This window comes from Osmerus mordax, chromosome 3, assembly GCF_038355195.1.
Source record: "Osmerus mordax isolate fOsmMor3 chromosome 3, fOsmMor3.pri, whole genome shotgun sequence".
Classification (NCBI taxonomy): domain Eukaryota; kingdom Metazoa; phylum Chordata; class Actinopteri; order Osmeriformes; family Osmeridae; genus Osmerus; species Osmerus mordax.
Window position 1 is genome coordinate 21688596 of NC_090052.1, and position 17190 is coordinate 21705785.

The window sequence follows — 17190 nt, forward strand, 5'->3', positions numbered from 1 at the left end:
GGACGTGGAGACTAGTTAGGCCACTGGACACAATCCTGCCACCCTCCCTTCCCTCCAAATCTTCTATCTCCATCACCCTGTTGGGTAGCACATAAGCCACTCACTGGCTTTATTTTTGGCATGTGATGTCCTGGTTGCAGATTAAAATACGCTCTTTTTTCGTAGTCTTGGCAACTTGGAAATGCTTATTTTATCTTTCATTCAAATGTTTCTCCTTGGTTTTGTGTATCCACACCATTTAATTTTCTCATTTCGTGTTCTGTTTCTATTTGACTGAAAATAATGATTCCACATAGCATGAATGTTCTTCTGCATTATAATATTTACTGTATCATGGTGCACTCTGTATTTACACTTTCATCATAGCTGTACGAGTCCAACATTTGCAATAAAGTTAGTCCACATATTTAAATTTTAGCTATATGTTTATTGTATGCACCTTCCTGCCAAAGCAAATTCCTTGTCTGTGCAAACTTTCATGGCGAATAAATCCCTTTCTGATTCTGATTCTGATAAAGAATTCAGCTTATACTATAAGAAAAAGCTTTGCAAATCATTGGCGATTTTTTTTCTTTCAAATTTCACTTTCACAAATTTTTTGGGTGGCAATCAGCAAGTCAAAAACACAATGCTTGAGTTCCTCTGTGGTTATGGCTTCAAACAAGAGAACATTGCCACCTGTTCCCTCTTACTTTCCCACTTACGCACACACGCACACTCTCACTCTCTCCTACTCTGTTTCACCCTCTCTCAGACCCCCTACATGTACTTTCAACCTCAAGTGGAAGAGGATTATCAGGGAGGGGAGGGGAGCAGGCTAAGGGCAGCAGACGTTCTGAAGTTAATATACATATATGATGAGGGACAGCTGAGGGAGACCGAAATAGCTAAAATAAACTTGTCTCTAACCCTTTTCTCACACAGAAAGAAACTAAAATATCTGTCATATAAAATGCCTCTAATCAGAAGGACTTCCCAAAGTAGTATCCTTTGTCCTTGTATTATGTCCGTGTCTTACAGCAATTATATCAATCTGCATGACTCTGCCTCGTGTAGTTCTTGCAGGTGAGAAGCTTTCTCCATGTCAGAATGTGGAGGCTCGTCATGCGTCTGATCTTTACTGGTTTCCGGGGCACTGATCATTCGGATTAGTGAGACTTTGTTCTTCCTTTACCAGGCCTGTCACCCCGCTGCCTGCCTTTTGAGTTGTTCCCTCCATGTGTGACCTTAGCTCTTCCCTCATTAACGCCGCGCTGGTGCAAGAATGTTCCCTGTATCCTTCTTGTTGTCATGCCTGTGTCCCAATCCGGCTGAAGAAACTAAATGTATTAACGACTTATTTTTTCAAGACCAGTTGGCCAAAAAGTCTGTATTGACAGGAAATTGAGATGAGATGTAAACAAACGATCATTGTTGTCATTGGTTGTTTGTTGAATTGTCTGAAGTAATCAATTGTGATTTAATTAACTCAACGGAGATTTGTGTCAGTCTCTCCAACGTAGCTCGAGTAGTATGCTCATTGTACCAACTTGGTTGTAAAATATATAGGCTTCACCTTGCCCTTTGTTTACATCCTGTCACTGTGAGGAGGTGTTAATATACAGATGACTGAATATGGGCTGCACATTCAGGGAAATTTGATACTTTTCGACACACTCCACAGAACCCATCTATCACATTTTGGATGATTGGAATGCAAGCCTGTCCATAGGGGACGGTATGTGGAGGAGGCCTCTGGTTGAGCTATGGTTTGGGGATGCACTTCCACCAGCAGAAAGGTTAAAGATGAAATCCAATGCTCTGGGGAGAATCTGAGAGTCTAGAAATCTTAACTTGTTTCTTTTTCTTCTCACAACTCACTAGTATAGCTTACACTAGTGGACCTCATAAATCTACATTTTTTTGTGAGCTCACTGTTGAACGGTTGCTTTCTAAATCTACAGCAGGGGAGGGGGGGGGGTGGCTTGGTGTGTTTGTAGTGTGTGAGTGGGCCTCTGGTAATTTGGGAAATGTTTGAAATGTTTTTTTGTTACGTATAATAGTCAAACAGTATATTAAGTGTTCACTGTCCAGCAATATACAAATAAAGAGGTAACAGTGTCAATGGTGTTTGTTTGTGGAGCTGATGATGGGAAGTTGTAAATCACTTAACACAAACCCATTCAATCCATGTTTTATTTTTCACATCTTTCACATTCCTTTATAATTTAATATTTAAAACAAGTTAACATATACTAAAATACTTTCAAATGCAATTGTACTGTACATATCTCAATGCAAGAACTGGACTTGTGTGTGATTCAAACGTTTCAAACGAGATGTCACTTTTCATCCCAGACCAAAGAGATCGTCCTCAATCTGGCCCTTCTCCTCTTGCCTCCTCCTCCTCCAGTCTTCCCTCAGCTGCCTCACCTCTTGGCCGTAGTAGTCGTGGAGCGTGCTGAACTCTTCCAGAGAATCCAGGCCAATCATAGGCCATTCCCCGTAGGCTGGAACTGGGCCATTTAGTGGCGTGACATGTGCATTTCTCTTTGGCCAAAGCTTTGGCGATCTCTTACTGGGCCCTTTAGCAGGCATTTTGCGTCCTTGCAACATCTGAGTGGCACTGAAACTCCTTCCCTCCCTCACCAGTGGCCCCGCCCCCTGCATGGGGAAGGATGAGCCTGAGTTGAGGGTGACCCTGGATTGGTTAAGACCCTTCGTGCCCAGACCACTCACAGTAGGGCGCTGGTGTGAATCTCCGGGTTCTGTTTCTCGTTTGGCCTCTGCTTGGCGACAGCGATAGGGGTGTATGAGAACCACTACTTCATGAGGCATAAACACAAGCACACCTATGATCAAATGTCCAGCACACCGCACACAAACAGACATGACTCACCTTCGTACTGCTTCCCCAGGTCCCTCACCAGCAGTGACAGGTAGCAGTGACTGACAGACAGCAGGGCTTTTACCCAGCTCTCCTGGCCCTGAGGGTCTTCTGCTGCTAGTCTGTAGGTCTTCAGGCCAGGTCCTCTGAACACCAGGGAGAAGGCAAACTGTCCATCAGACTCAAAGTGTCGGACTGCACAGCCCTCGAGGAAAATCACACCCAACAGATGTCGATCTGCTGGCCTCTCCTGGTAGAACAGCAGATTAGCCTTCAGGACAAACCAGCGTCTCTGGTAAGAAGCATTCCTCTCTTTCTGTGGAAAAACAGTGTAAAGGGAGAATACTAAACGGTTCTGTGAAAGAGACAGTATCAGAATATTGTTTTGGATGCCGTTCATTTTGATATTAAAATTATGACTGTTATTCAAATAAATCAGTACAGAGATAGTGATAGGTAGTTAATCCTTAGCTAAGGAGAAAGTCAAAGACAAAATTATTATTTGAAGGGAGATGTCTCGAGCCTGAAATTGTAACTGTTATATTTGGCAATACCTTTTTGTAGAGATATCCTTCTTTATCAACAGGTGAGGTGCAGGATAGGTAATGAGTTAAAATCTTCTTGTGGATCTTCATCTCAATTTCAGCTACAAAAGAAAATTGTTACGGAAGGTAGCCCTTATGACCCCATAACAGGCCATATTGCATCGCAAGACACAGCAGTACGTATTAATACACAATAAAATATAGAACATGTAACGCAAGAGTCAACAATTTAGAGACACACACAGACACGATACAGTTGCACATCATTAAGTCTCATTGAACTCCTTTGATTAGTGGATATAGAACAAGGCTCTTGATTCACAATCCGTAGAACATGATGATGACAACAGTCTGTCTTATCCTCTCGTAGTTCCCTCTTTCTGCTATAAGCTCATTCAAAGGACTGAGCTGTCACCCAGTCACTGCAAGCTGTTCTGGAAAGGATCCATCCTAAACTGTTAGCAGTCTGCTATCCAAGCTTACCTGTGTACAAATGTTGCACGACTTACAATATCCTGCTGCATCGACGACAAGATGTAGATTTGATCATTTCTGCCATTAGGTAATAATTCATTTGATTCCTTTTCAATCTTGGGAGCACAGTGGTTGGTGCTCGTCTGGAACATAAGACAATGTTTAAACATAAAGTTTCAGGTTACGAACACTGGTCCTCCCATGGGTACTAGAGGACGAGTGTTGAAATATAAATAACTTGACCCACTTCCTGGTAACAAAACCTTGTCACTCTATATTCTCCATCCTGTATGCATGGAGTCCACTCTGTGTTGATGGACAAAACTCATTCAGACCCAAATCTACTCACATTCCCACAGTACACCTGTCACTTGAGGTGGTCTCTTTAACTTCCCTATTCTCTAACAAAATATTTGAGCATTTACTCATTTACTTACAATTTAGTTTTTTCTTGTTTGTTCCAAGTATTTTAATTATATTCCGTCAATGTTTTTGACAGATTTTTTTTCAAGTGAAGTTAAAGATTAAAACCATAGACTGTAAGGTTAAATCACACACAGACACACACCGTTACATCCGCTACGCCACACATCTACCTAGCCGAATAGGCAGCGCATTATTACTTTGTAGATTTAGTTTCCTTTCAACTATTGTGTTACCAGGGTTAGGGGATTCAATGATTTTGCTGAACATTTTACTCATTGGCAGATGATATCCAAAGAAACTTAGGCCTACAGATGGCGCAAGGGTCCTCCAAAAAGTCCTGCAGAAAATTCTCAAAAGTACACGTTTTTTGGTGGTCAGTCAATTAACGGTCTGTAACTATTTACCAGGCACACATGATGCATCTCAACTACAGTGCCTGGCACGGTGCAAAATAATACATCAACTAGACAACAATATCTGCATTACAGTAGACTATTACATGACACAATATGTGCTGTTGCACACGCAGTTAGAAACGTTTTAGAACGTTGCAGATTTTGAATATGCTCTTACTCGTTACATCACTTCCCGGATCTGACCGAAACACTCACAGATGAATGGCGCCCGTTAAAGATTATGCGTCAGACAGATATCTTTCCGTCTAGTTAGTTAGGTAATCTTGGTTAATTGGCTGTTCTGCTGCTAACAACATGTATGTACATATTTAAGTTCAAAATACTTGTATTAACATGCACGGCGGCCTTTGTGTACTTTCGTTACTATACATGTTACCTGTCGTGCTATGAATGCAGCAAGACGTAGCTAGAGCTAGTTAGCCGTCCACGCTGTTCTTGTTTATCTGCAAACAAAACCAATTATATGTTTCTGTGAAAATTCCGATCTCGTATCACTTTATTTTTTGTGTATCGAAATTTGAAAGTGTGTGTGTGTTATATAAGATATATAGAACTAAACGGGAGCGTATTTAGCGTATTTATCTTCAACAGAATGTCGAAAAGGAAAGTTACGTTCGAGGATGACGAGGGGGGCGAGCTCGCTGAAGCTGATGAACTCCCAAAGAAAAAGGTGCTGCTTTGTAAACATATTTTTCCATCACTTTGTGGTCCCTTAATAACAGTGTGTCACGATATTTATCAAGCCTTTTTCCTGATGTATCTTAGATCAGAATGAGATTGTTTGAATAACTACATATTTTGTTGCCTGAGAGATGAAGTGACTGAAAGGAAATCCCAAAACAGACCGTTTTTACTTGGATATAATTAGTTAATATGCACTAATCTTTTAATGAAATCTTGACAGATCTGCGAGGATGTTAGTGGGCCTGGATCCAGGTTTAAGGGTAAACACTCCCTGGACAGTGATGAAGAGGATGACGAAGAGGATAGTGAGAAGACCAGCAAATACAACATACTAGCCAGTGATGATGTAGAAGGTATATATTACCCATGTGACCTCAACTGTACATCTTATCTTCCTGACTGAATAATATATGCACCAACACACCTTTAGCCTTCAATAAAGCACATATTGAGGGAGTCAGATGGCTGAGCGGTGAGGGAGTCGGGCTAGTAATCTGAAGGTTGCCAGTTCGATTCCCAGCCGTGCCAAATGACGTTGTGTCCTTGGGCAAGGCACTTCACCCTACTTGCCTCGGGGGAATGTCCCTGTACTTACTGTAAGTCGCTCTGGATAAGAGCGTCTGCTAAATGACTAAATGTAAATGTATATTAAAGTTCTGTATTATGTTACATCAAAATGTTTTGCTTTGGCCTCAGGTCAGGAGTCTGCAACAATCGATTGTGATGAAGGGGTTCCCATCACTCCCTTCAACTTGGATGAAGAGATGGAGGAAGGGTACTTTGACTCTGAGGGAAACTACTTCATCAAAAAAGATGAGGATATCAGGGACAACTGGCTTGACAACATTGATTGGGTGAGTAGATTTCATAGTCATTTTGCTAAACACTTTTAGAAATGTGAAAATACAAATCGGTGATTCGTTCGTTTTCGCTTTCGTAGGTCAAAATCAAAGAACAGCCTTTTAAGCGAAAGAAGAAAGGCCTTTCAGCCAAGAGGAGGCGTCGAGTCGGGGATGAAGACGAAGCCGAAGAGGAAAAACAGCGGGAAGAGCAGCAGGCGAACACCGACGAAGAGGAAGAAGGGGAGAAGGAACCTGCTGAGGACCCGCTGGCTTCCTTCACGCAGTACCAGCTCACCGAGGCTCTGCTGGGAATGCTGTTACCGGGGGAAACCGTTGCCGCGGGACTCCGTCGACTCGGAGGTCTAGGGGTCCGCAAGAAGGGCAAGCTCAGGGAGATCGATGACAAGTTAGAAGTGGCCAACAGGGATGCAGAGAAGCTTGACAGACTCACTGCCCTCGCAGACAGACTGGTCGGGAGTGGCATGTTTGAAATATACCAGCAGACCTATGAAAAACTAGCCTACATACTGAAGGGGATGAACAAGAAGTCACAGAAGAGGGCTACTCTTGAGGGGAGCGAGGAGGAAGATGAGCTCGACATGTTTGCAGACAAAATTGACGAGAAGCGCAGTAGCAAATCACAGGACAAAGAAGAGGAAGATGAGAAAAGTCAGTAAAAATCTAACGTAGATGTGAGTTTTCCTGTGATATAATGAAAAGACTGGTGTAATTAAAATTGCAAATATTCTTTTCTTTCCAGTGAGTGATGAAGTAATGTGGGAGTACAAATGGGAGAACAAGGACAATTCTGAACTCTATGGCCCCTTCACCAGCCAACAGATGCAGGTATGACGGTTTATCTAACTTGGTGTACTAATGGCAAAGAAAGTATTCAAACAATGCAATGTAATCAACGTAAATGTATGTTTAGCTTGCCAGTCTTAACTCAGAAATATATCTGTATATGTGGCTGTGTGACCACGTTAATGTTTTCCGTCTGTTATTCAGGACTGGGTGGATGAAGGCTACTTCAAAGATGGTGTTTACTGCAGGAAGGTGGATGATGGAGGTTCTCAGTTCTATAATTCAAAGAGACTCGACTTTGAGCTTTATACATGAACTGTTGACATGCTTTGACATGCTAATACCTTACACATGGTTTTCCCTCCATTACCTTTGAAAATATAAAGTGTGCTGGTCCATTATTGCACACTACCCCTCTTGGTTTTTTTAATAAACAAATTATATCTATCAATGATTTGACTGATTCCAGCATGATTAAGCTGTGTGTGTGTGTGTGTGTTTTGTGTGGCAGGGGTGGGTTGGGTGTGGCTGAAAGTGTTAAATCTATGAATGTGAAAGTACTAAATTGTACTACTAATTTTAGCCCTTCTACTTAAATGTTTATGAGTATGACTCACATGCAGGATGGACACCTACCTAAACCAAGGGTCAATTATATATTCATCCTAGACCTAACTTAACATTTGAGTTAGTTTAAGGCCACAGGGGTTGACACGTATTAATTACAAAGTACGCACGACGGATGGAGCGGCTTCGTAACGGGCCAACATTTCCCAATACTGTCGCGATGTGGCTGACCTCGAAGGACCCATAAACACAAAACATGCCTACGCGAAGTCTGCATGCTCAAATTGTCATTGGTCGACCGTACTGAGCACGGGTCCGTGTAGTTGTTTTGCGCATCCATTGGTTAGATTTCAGGACCACAGGGTATCCTGTCATGAAACTTAGCCCTGATTGGCTAATCGATATGTTAATTCTTTGGATTTCAAGAACGGATATCCAACGAAATGGCAGGGCGCCGTCCGGCGTCTATTTACAATACAAGTTCAGTGTACGTGCTACTGCTAGCCATCTACATGCTGCTTCTTCACAATAACCGGATTAGTATGGTGAGTTTCCGTTTTAATATTTTAATAGGACTTGCTGTTACTGTAATCAGCAAATTGGGAGTATATGTTGTTTTGAACTAGAGGTAAATACGTAGCCGGAATGTCTCGAAGTACTCTAGTAAGTTAGCCTAGCTTTCTACTAGCTAACGTTAATTACTGCGTAGTACGTCTACAGGTGACAGTACAATAGCATAGTAGAGTTCTCTTGTATGTATCCATTTAGATATTTTTTTGTAGCGAACAGACATAATATAATCACTAGTATGATTTAACGAGCACGAGAAACATAGCCTACTTGACTCGGTGTGCGACATTGCAAGCTTTACAGTATCGGCATAGAGGCTAAAAGACCGCGCACGGAAACTTCTTGCCTCTGCACCGCACAAACAGCATCATCGTTACTCAAACCGATTTACACGCTGCTGGGTTCGTTTCACCTCTGCCATTGCAATGTAATCGAGCGGGCAAGGCAGCTTGTTGATTCATAACGAGCTATACATTTTGCGAACACTGTTTCTTTGAAACAAAAGCTTTGATTTGTTAATGCATCCCCATGACGACAAAAACGTGATGTGTTTGAAATTGTGTGAAGATGATCTGGAACAAAACGAAAGCAAAGCACACTATGCCACTTGTAACGGCTTTACCCGGTGCCTACTGATCTTTTAGTTTTATGGAGCTACAGGTAGCTTTTTGCATTATGGAATCCAGCAAGCGAGCTAATCTGTAGGCTATTGTCTTTAGTTGAGACACACGTTTGTTGTTAAGAGTTATGGTGTTGTGTCTGTGCTTTCCATGACCATGTGTTTGTTTTGTTGTAGAGAAATACAGACTCAACTGGAGGGTTAGCATTGGTACAGTAAAGTTTAGTCTGTCCAATGGAGGGAGATCCTAAGAATCCTCCAACTCTTCCCAGTGGCGGTCCTCTCCTTCACAGAGCCCCTCAAACAAACCACCTCTCTCAATACACCAGGTATTTGGGTTCCTTATGCCGTAGATCATTTGTACCCTTTTCAAATGCTTGTGCTTTGTATTTATTCACCTTTGCTGTTTGCATGTTCTGTGTCTTGAGGAATCAATGCAGCCCGTTTTGATAATCAAATGTTTAAATAGCCGCAATCATGATGGAAAATCTGCAAACAGAAGTGGATGTATTCAAGAGGTCAATGAGAAAATGCCAAAGACAAAGGAACCAGAAGGACTGAACCGCAGAACAGCAGCTCCGAGTTCTCTTCGGCGACACGTTTTCCCCACTAAGAGAGAGAGGGAGACCAGCATGGTACATTATGCATTTTGCAAAAAAGCATACATGCTTAAACTGTCTTGAACAGGGTAATGTTTACTCCTTTGTGATCCACAGGTTCAGGTATCTCAATCCCTGTCGGTAAAGTTGATGAAAGCTGATATGACTCATAAACCACAAAACCTCCAAAAGGTAACCACCCCCTCTCCCCTGTTAAGATTGTATTCATTTAGGCTTATAATACCCCCCCCCCCCCCCCAACATGACCTTGTTACTGCATGTTTATGAAGACTATGGTGACCTAGACAGTGTTGTAGTGTTGGGGTTAATTGGGGGAAGTCATAATCCTCCTTCACGCTCTGTTGCATCTGACGCAGGCGCTCACTGACACTATTATGACTGTCTGCCTGTGACCTACTGAAGCCTGCACTGTTTGATAAAATGCCACTCACGGTTCTATTCCTTTCCAATGGCTTATGCTTGCTTACATTTTCTACGATTTTAGTTTCTCAATGTTCACTATTGATATTGGTCGCGGCAGTTGTGTGTTCGTCAAATAATTGTGAGAATTGTGTTTACAGAGCACTTCAGACTTCAGCCTTGTGCCAGAGCATGAACATAAGTAAGTATTACAGCCAAACTATTATTATCACTGTCATTAGAGTATATGCATGCTTTGAATTTGTTATTTGATGGAAGCTACTCTTTTGGTCCCTGGCCAAGACAAGAAATTAAAGTTAAACAAAGAGAAGTACAATAGGTTGGTGCCTGATTGTTCTAACGGATGGAGGAAAAGGTAGATGAAACAAAATGGAGAGGCAGACATTGAGTGAACAAAATCAACAGTTGAAAATGGGGGGAAGGGTTCTCTGTCCTTTCCTACCGCGTCCTCCGTAGTCGAAGGTAGGGATTAAAGAGAATGTAGAGTTAGGCTAACTCAGTATCAATACACATGATAACCATGGTGCAGGTGAAGTGTTTGGAGAAATAAATACAGATGTACATAATCACATTCTCAACCTGTAGTGATATTACTTTCTTGGACCTTAAGGAGTTCTGTTCTTATGTGTTTTTTGTTTTGTCTGGCTTCATCTCTACTGCAGGAACGAGGATCAGGAATGCAGAATGAACAGAGCTGTTCCTTCCTCCTGTGCACAAAATGTAGATGAATCTAAAGCTGGAGAGGTTGCTTTGGACCCCGAAGCCATCCAATCAGATGGGGAGGAAGAGCGAGATATGGGTCCTATCCCTAAGAGTCCATCCCCTGTGAAAAGATGGGTGATTGGCCCATTGTTTCAGTCGTTCAAATCCAAGATGGCCAGTTTCACAGAGATTGTCATGAGTCCGGTCAAACTCTTCAAACCCACAAACATTCCGCAGTCAACTGTAAATATGGACTTCCCAGAGCGTCTGGATACTGACCAAGTCGTAAACAGTAAACGCTATTAAACTGTAAACTTAAAAGGTCATTTGGAGAAGCCGGATGAGAATGAATGCATTATAGCAGATACAGAGACAGGACTACTCCAGAACCAGGACCTGGATGACAAGGCTGGATCCTGTAAATCTCTGGACTCTAGCCAAGGTGGACCAGAAGCTCAAGGGAAGCACTTCCATAGGTCAAGAGGACGAAGGGGAGCACGGATTGCCGTCCAGAAACACCCTGTGGTTCAAAAACACCCTGCCGTCCAGAAACACCCTGCCGTCCAGAAACACCCTGCCGTCCAGAAACACCCTGCCGTCCAGAAACACCCTGTGGTTCAAAAACACCCTGCCGTCCAGAAACACCCTGTGGTTCAAAAATTAAGTTTCGACTTAAAAAGCCACCACCTTCTAGGGGAAGATAAATGTGCCTTTGAGAGGAGACAGAGCATACTTGCATCAAATGAACCGAATGACTCGATGACTGAAAAGGAAACGAACAACAATGATTCTGTACCTTGTAAACGCAGTCGAAGTAGCATCAATTCAGGCCCCGAATCAACAGAATTAAATTCTCCTTCTCTGTCCTCGCAACCTTCTGACGACACAGGTGCCTCATGTGAATCCAAGCTGAAGCCAAATATTCAATTGGTGGGTCTGGCGGGCGCTCAGCGGAAACCGTCGAGGAGAAAACGACACGTCAGTCACAAATCTACGACTAAGAGCGGCTCTTCTAAGATTGTGTCATCTGATATGCCTTGTAACTCTGCTGTTGCTGCAGAACTGCACTCTGCCAGCAGATCGCCTGAAATCGGTGGCGAACGGTTTGCTTTGAAATGTGACTCGCAGTCAACAACGAATGATTCTAAAGACGCTCAGAGTTCCGTCTTGTCCTCTGTGTATTACACCCCCCCTGACTCTATGTGTTCTCTGGATGACAGTAGGAAAAAACATACTGAGTTGCATGGAAACCACAACGTGTTGGTTTGTGTCGCACAGTCACACATATCTGTCAAAAATAGTCCTGAGAAAACGTCGACAGATAATGGAAAAGGCACTGCCCCGGATATGGGTGACTCTTTTAAGCCACTTCCACAGCAGGTAGAAGAGAGTGAGGGAAAGCGTGAAGTGGGAAGTACAAAGAGGGAAAGGAAATTGAAAGTCACTGCATTGACAGATGTTGAGAGAAATGTTGAGAAAAGGAAAAGAGTGAAGCTTGTGAGAGGAGAGGAATGCAAAGGGCAGTTGGAGAGGGAAGGGTTAGCTGGGGTTGAAAGTTGCACTCTGGCATCCTTAGACCACAAAGAGCATTTAGAATATTCCAGGCCAAGGATGTTAAGGAAACAAGGGAGTGCCAAATCTCAGTATCAAAAGTTGACTCCCAAAACTGCAAGTAGTACTACCGTGGATGTGGTAATTCAGGAACTTCCTGAGACGATCACAGCCGTGATAAAAAAAGACAAAGGAAATGGACGAAAGGGTCATGTGAAGCTAAATGTGGCCCTCCCAGCAAAAGCAACAACAAGTACAACTGATCTAGAGGATCCCACAGTTATGAAAAGCACTGACAGTTTGACAAGGGGTAACCCAAAGGGTAAAAGGAATATGATCAGTAAGGAGCAGGAATGCTTTTCAAGCACCAAAAGATTAAAGCAACAAAAGAACACTTGTTACAGTCACAGTGAGTCTGGCTCTATGGAGCCGAACACTACACCGATGGTGAAACCCACACTGAATGACCCAAGTTCTGGAGGCTTTGGCCAGGATACCAAGGGACGATCAGAGACATCCAGAACACTAGAAAATGTATATCCTAAGAACAGAAACTTGGCAACGGATGAAATGAAGCCCTCTCGGAATGGAAGGAAATGTTGCACAGCCATGCAGTCTGACCCATCGTCAGGGGACGATGAGGGGACACAGTCTTTACCTTGTGGTGCTTGTCCTCAACTGGCAGTCAAATTGAATAAGCATGCAGTGCAAAGGTTCATTGATGACGCAATAAATTGCAGTAAGGAGAGCATGGAAGAGGTAGTGCTTCTTCACAGCCGGAAAGTGACAGTTGACGTGAAGCAGCATAAAAAAGAGGAAGAGGGTAATGAACAACCTGGCAAAGCTGCTGCCGAACTAAGACGCCACGTGAGGGAGCACAGGAAGAAGCCAAGGAAAGCTTATAACCAAAGGAGAAGGCGTAGGGCTTTGTCCACGAGCAAGGTTGAAGAAGTAGAGGCGGGGGGAAAGGGGGAGGAGATGCATGGAGTGTCAGGTGACCAGTTGGATGCGGTCGGAGTAGGAGCATGTTCTTCAGATCCTGGCGTCCTGACCAGGGGTCTGCTGCGTCGCCACTCCTGTCCAGAGATCCTCTCCCTCCTTCACCACGACTCTCCCTGGAACGCTTCCTCGCTGTCGCCACACCGAGCCTGGACACTCCCCTTACACCGACACCCGTCTCCCCATGCCCCGCATCCTCTCAGATCCTCCAGGCGTGCCCGTAGACACACTGTCTGTAGTGTGGAAGTGGAGCGGGAGATCGCCCCTTTGTGTTTGCGAAAGGAGGTGTATCCCACAAGAAGATGCAGTCCTTACGGCAGCAAGGTTCACCTCCTGTCTCCCAGTGTACCTCTCTCCCCATCCATCTCCCTCTCAGCCCAGGCTTCACGTTTTCTGTCCAGCCCCCTGGCCTTCCTCTCCAGGAAAATGGATAAAAGTGTTGTTGCTTCCTCTCTCCCCCCTAGTGTTTTCACCAGCTCTTCGCCTTCATGCTCCTCTCTGTGGCACCAGTTTCCTGGTTCGAATCTAACCACCCTCTCGAGGTCCACATCTTCAACTTCAGTTTCCTCCCTTTGCAAGTAAGAAACTGGATAGCATTTTGATTTGTGTGCGGTTCTACAATGATGTTGAGTGATTTTTATTGAACAAATGGAGAATTCATGAATTCTTCCCTTTCTCCCAGTGCCTTGTCACAGATTCCCCTGGAGGGTGAGAGTGAGACAAGGCAGCAAAGTGATGATGATGATGGGGAGGACACAAGCTGCTCCAGTCAAGAGTTTGAATCAATGGGGATGAGGGAGGAGAAAGCGTTGTCTGATTCCGAAATCAAGGTATCTGCAGACCTTATGATAACTGAACAAGAAATAGATGAATAGATGAATGAATCGTAACTTATTAATTACCCATAACAGATGGGGAGCTGCAAGAATGAGGAACGGGGAAAGGTGTCATCCATTAGAATTCGCAAAACGTTACCCAAACCCCAGAAGAACCTAACGCCCATGGGCTTACCCAGGCCTGTGAGGTACGTGGTTCACAGGAGGGACTGACAGGGAAGTATGGCTGAGCGGTGAGGGAGTCGGGCTAGTAATCAGAAGGTTGCTGGTTCGATTCCTGGCCGTGCAAAATCAAGTTGTGTCCTTGGGCAAGGCACTTCACCCTACTTGCCTCAGGGGAATGTCCCTGTACTTACTGTAAGTCGCTCTGGATAAGAGCGTCTGCTAAATGACTAAATGTAAAATGTAAGTGGTCCACCTCTGTACCCCCCAGGTGGGATGTTCTGTATTTATTGCTGTTCTTTTATCGTTGGATCTCGTTACAGGCTGAAAAAGAAGGAGTTCAGTTTAGAGGAGATCTACACCAACCAAAACTTCACCAAGCCCCCTGAGGGGTAAGAGTGTTAAAAGTGTTATTGCTCCTCCTTGCATATTATTATAAATGTACTTAACGATCATCGTACTCACTTTTGTCCAACTGTCTGTCATTTCTCTCTCTCTTGTATTTTTTTTATCTTAGCCGGTTGGAGACCATTTTTGAGTTGCCACTAAATCGTCGGAATGGTTCTCAGTCCCTCATTGGTCAGAAGCGTTTGAAGCGTTTTGTAGAGTTCCCAGAGGTGGGAGTGGCCAGAAAGCCCAGGAAGTCCCTTGTAGGTGCTGGGAAAGTTGGAATGACTTCTACTGTTGGTAGACCACGACGAGGAAATGTCCCCAACTCTAAAGATGATCCCCCCATCAGTTTGCAAGACATTGACTCACTACTTTGCTCTAAGCTTGACGAACTGGACTACTGGTTAGTTCTCAACCAGGAAACATCTTGACAATCGACAAGTATCAGGGAGAAGTCGTGGCAGACGGTGGCACATTCACATTTTCTTAAACGGGTGCTTTTCAACCAACATCAAGCTGCACTTCCATCTTGTTCAGTGTCTTTGTGACCTTGTTTACAATCAGTGCCGTTTTAGTGGATTATTGCTATTAAATGGATAATTGAAGAATTGCATTATTGCCCTGTGTACTGTAGCATTTGAGATGGATTATGGAGTGAAGGAGTATTGGGCTGATGAGACTGTTAGTAGAAAATATGGTGCACAAGACACTGGGCCAATGCGCTAATGCAAATGGTATTGCCGGTTTAGGTCGTTTTATTATACGGCACCTGCACCGGTACACCTTCATGTCTCATTATTGAGATGGATGCATGGGGGTTATACATCAGTATAAGTTCCTTTTCACCTAAATCACAGCTTGTGGATGTAAACTTTCTATAATCAATGAGCTCAATAGCTAAGCTGCACTGAATCTTCAGTCAAAACTCTGCCCTTGTGTCTTGGAGAACATGCTATGTTCACTTGTCTTGAGTGACATGCGTTTACTCCATTGACCATGTAAAGTAATTTGCTGCTTTTTCGTGCTTTAAGATGACAGCTTTTTTTCAGCCTTAATATCTTTAACTGTGTGTTTTTTGATTGTATAAATAATAATTGAAGAAAGCCGTCCGTTCTATAAATAATGGGTCATTCACCCATTGTCTCATCACTAGTTTGTCTTTCATAACTGCTTTTTTATATTTTATTGCCTTTGTATATTTGTCATTCGTGGTTTTCTAAGTGTGTGAGGTATTGTATTTCCAGAGACCTTTATGTTTGCTTGCTTTACCTATTTGTGATACATGAAAGTGTTGTTTTTTTAACTTAAGGTTTACCATGATAATTCATGATGTGGTACACATTGGTTGTATTTCTTATTGCAACCAGAGAAAGAACAAAAGAATGAATGTGTGTATATTAATGACCCCGACACAGAGCTTTCTACAAAAATCTTTGTAAGTAGACATTTCTGTTACAGTAGTTCTTTACCTTTTCTAAAAAAACAACATGCAATGCAATTATCAAAAATAAAGCACATTTAGTTACATTATGTAATAAATTATGTAATAAAGTTGGTAACAATTTAACCAAAACAAATGCATTGTTTCAGCTTGTTTTCGTATGTCACGATACGCTCAGTCTATTAGAGTCAGCAAATATGACACAAGTGCCAGAAGTGCTGGTGTGAGACTCAGAAAAAGAATCCACAACAAAATAGAAATGACCGCAAGCTTCTTTGCCCGATAGGAAAAGTGACGAGCTCTGTCTGTGTTTCCCTCAGCAGTTCTTGTTGTCTCAGCCTGTCATAGGAAAGAAGGAGATCATGATTCAAACGGACCGAAACGTCTGAAGACGTGCTACCTGTGCTTTATATGGTGTGTTAGGTGGCAGCAGATAATTGTGTCGATCGGCGTTTAGAAAAAAGAGGGCACTAAGAAATACCTTGACAGAGTTGATCAGCGCCACGATGCCAATGCAGGACAATCCACAAATGATACTGGCGATAGCTAGTATCCTGTGGTCCTTGTCTCTGGTGGAAGAAGCCTGACCCACTTCAATGCAGGTGCTGTCAATAGAAGCATTTGTCTTGTCTGAGGTTGGAAGTTTAGTTTTCAGAGCAATTTCCTCCATTTCTTTAAGATCCTTTTCTGAGGGAAGATGGTTGAAAGGCCCAGAGAGGGAGAATTTTACAACAGTACAAGTGGGTGATATGCAGCGATACGGGCCTGTCTGATTTAGGGCACAGGGATTTCCCTGGGACATGTAGTGATGTGGCAGGCTATGCATTGTGTCTGCTTTCTTGTTTACTGAGAGCCTGAATAACTGGTATGATTTCTCTGCCCAAGTGATAATACCATGATTTTTGCTCGGTCTTTTATTGTTGGTCTAGAACACGAATGAAATGGTGAAAGAATATTAAGCAACCTGATACAAATGATTAACAAGACGAAAGAAAAATGTAGTATGACAACTAATCCTTAGTTCCAGTCTGGTAACCGTGGTTTCCTTATTTTAGCCCCTTAGGCTTGTCATTGTTTTTCTTCGCAACAGTCACTTTTTTTTTCTCCTTACAATCAAGGGTTTGATCATTAGGCTTATTAGACATGTTAGAAGTTTTGAATGCTTTCTCATTCTGAAAAACGAAATGGGACTGTCTAAATACCGATCAACTCTGTAACACATAAGGATTGAGCACCATATGGCACAGAAAAATAAA

General features: G+C 43.0%; 3 protein-coding genes across 5 annotated transcripts; 2 read left to right on the forward strand and 1 right to left on the reverse strand.

Annotated features, from left to right (window-relative positions):
• Nucleotides 1-2164: 2164 nt before the first annotated feature.
• Nucleotides 2165-4059, reverse strand: pheta2 (PH domain containing endocytic trafficking adaptor 2). 2 transcript variants are annotated; one of them, XM_067233456.1, is made up of 4 exons: nucleotides 3895-4059; nucleotides 3421-3512; nucleotides 2879-3182; nucleotides 2165-2765 (listed from the first exon to the last, which is right to left on the reverse strand). In XM_067233456.1, the coding sequence occupies exons 2-4, from the start codon at nucleotides 3499-3501 to the stop codon at nucleotides 2329-2331; spliced, it is 822 nt and encodes a 273-aa protein (XP_067089557.1). In that variant the 5' UTR covers nucleotides 3502-3512; nucleotides 3895-4059; the 3' UTR covers nucleotides 2165-2328. The 2 variants fall into 2 exon arrangements, with proteins under 2 accessions (XP_067089557.1, XP_067089559.1); XM_067233458.1 differs by having other exon boundaries at nucleotides 3921-4058.
• cd2bp2 (CD2 (cytoplasmic tail) binding protein 2) lies at nucleotides 2863-7511 on the forward strand. Of its 2 annotated transcripts, none has more exons than XM_067233455.1 (7): nucleotides 2863-3161; nucleotides 5319-5397; nucleotides 5632-5764; nucleotides 6108-6265; nucleotides 6352-6922; nucleotides 7014-7099; nucleotides 7262-7511. In XM_067233455.1, exons 2-7 carry the CDS (start codon nucleotides 5320-5322, stop codon nucleotides 7370-7372), a joined length of 1137 nt encoding a protein of 378 aa, XP_067089556.1. In that variant the 5' UTR covers nucleotides 2863-3161; nucleotide 5319; the 3' UTR covers nucleotides 7373-7511. The 2 variants fall into 2 exon arrangements, with proteins under 2 accessions (XP_067089556.1, XP_067089555.1); XM_067233454.1 differs by lacking the exon at nucleotides 2863-3161 and adding an exon at nucleotides 4908-5023.
• A 1494-nt stretch (nucleotides 7512-9005) lies between these two features.
• On the forward strand, nucleotides 9006-16080 carry prr14 (proline rich 14). The gene is made up of 9 exons (XM_067233466.1): nucleotides 9006-9142; nucleotides 9283-9448; nucleotides 9530-9604; nucleotides 9994-10034; nucleotides 10516-13683; nucleotides 13788-13935; nucleotides 14017-14129; nucleotides 14427-14495; nucleotides 14621-16080. The coding sequence occupies exons 5-9, from the start codon at nucleotides 11315-11317 to the stop codon at nucleotides 14922-14924; spliced, it is 3003 nt and encodes a 1000-aa protein (XP_067089567.1). The 5' UTR covers nucleotides 9006-9142; nucleotides 9283-9448; nucleotides 9530-9604; nucleotides 9994-10034; nucleotides 10516-11314; the 3' UTR covers nucleotides 14925-16080.
• The last annotated feature ends 1110 nt before the right edge of the window (nucleotides 16081-17190 follow it).

Excerpts from the sequence above, each read along its gene's own strand:
- prr14 (XM_067233466.1), top strand. The coding sequence starts at position 11,315 with ATGACTGAAAAGGAAACGAACAACAATGATTCTGTACCTTGTAAACGC. Across the intron at positions 13,684-13,787 it reads TCAGTTTCCTCCCTTTGCAA|TGCCTTGTCACAGATTCCCC; the intron begins GTAAGAAACTGG and ends CCTTTCTCCCAG. Across the intron at positions 14,130-14,426 it reads GGCTTACCCAGGCCTGTGAG|GCTGAAAAAGAAGGAGTTCA; the intron begins GTACGTGGTTCA and ends ATCTCGTTACAG.
- cd2bp2 (XM_067233455.1), top strand. The coding sequence starts at position 5,320 with ATGTCGAAAAGGAAAGTTACGTTCGAGGATGACGAGGGGGGCGAGCTC. Across the intron at positions 5,398-5,631 it reads ATGAACTCCCAAAGAAAAAG|ATCTGCGAGGATGTTAGTGG; the intron begins GTGCTGCTTTGT and ends AAATCTTGACAG. Across the intron at positions 7,100-7,261 it reads TCACCAGCCAACAGATGCAG|GACTGGGTGGATGAAGGCTA; the intron begins GTATGACGGTTT and ends TCTGTTATTCAG.
- pheta2 (XM_067233456.1), bottom strand. The coding sequence starts at position 3,501 with ATGAAGATCCACAAGAAGATTTTAACTCATTACCTATCCTGCACCTCA. Across the intron at positions 3,183-3,420 it reads AAGGATATCTCTACAAAAAG|AAAGAGAGGAATGCTTCTTA; the intron begins GTATTGCCAAAT and ends GTTTTTCCACAG. Across the intron at positions 2,766-2,878 it reads CCTGGGGAAGCAGTACGAAG|AGGCCAAACGAGAAACAGAA; the intron begins GTGAGTCATGTC and ends GTCGCCAAGCAG.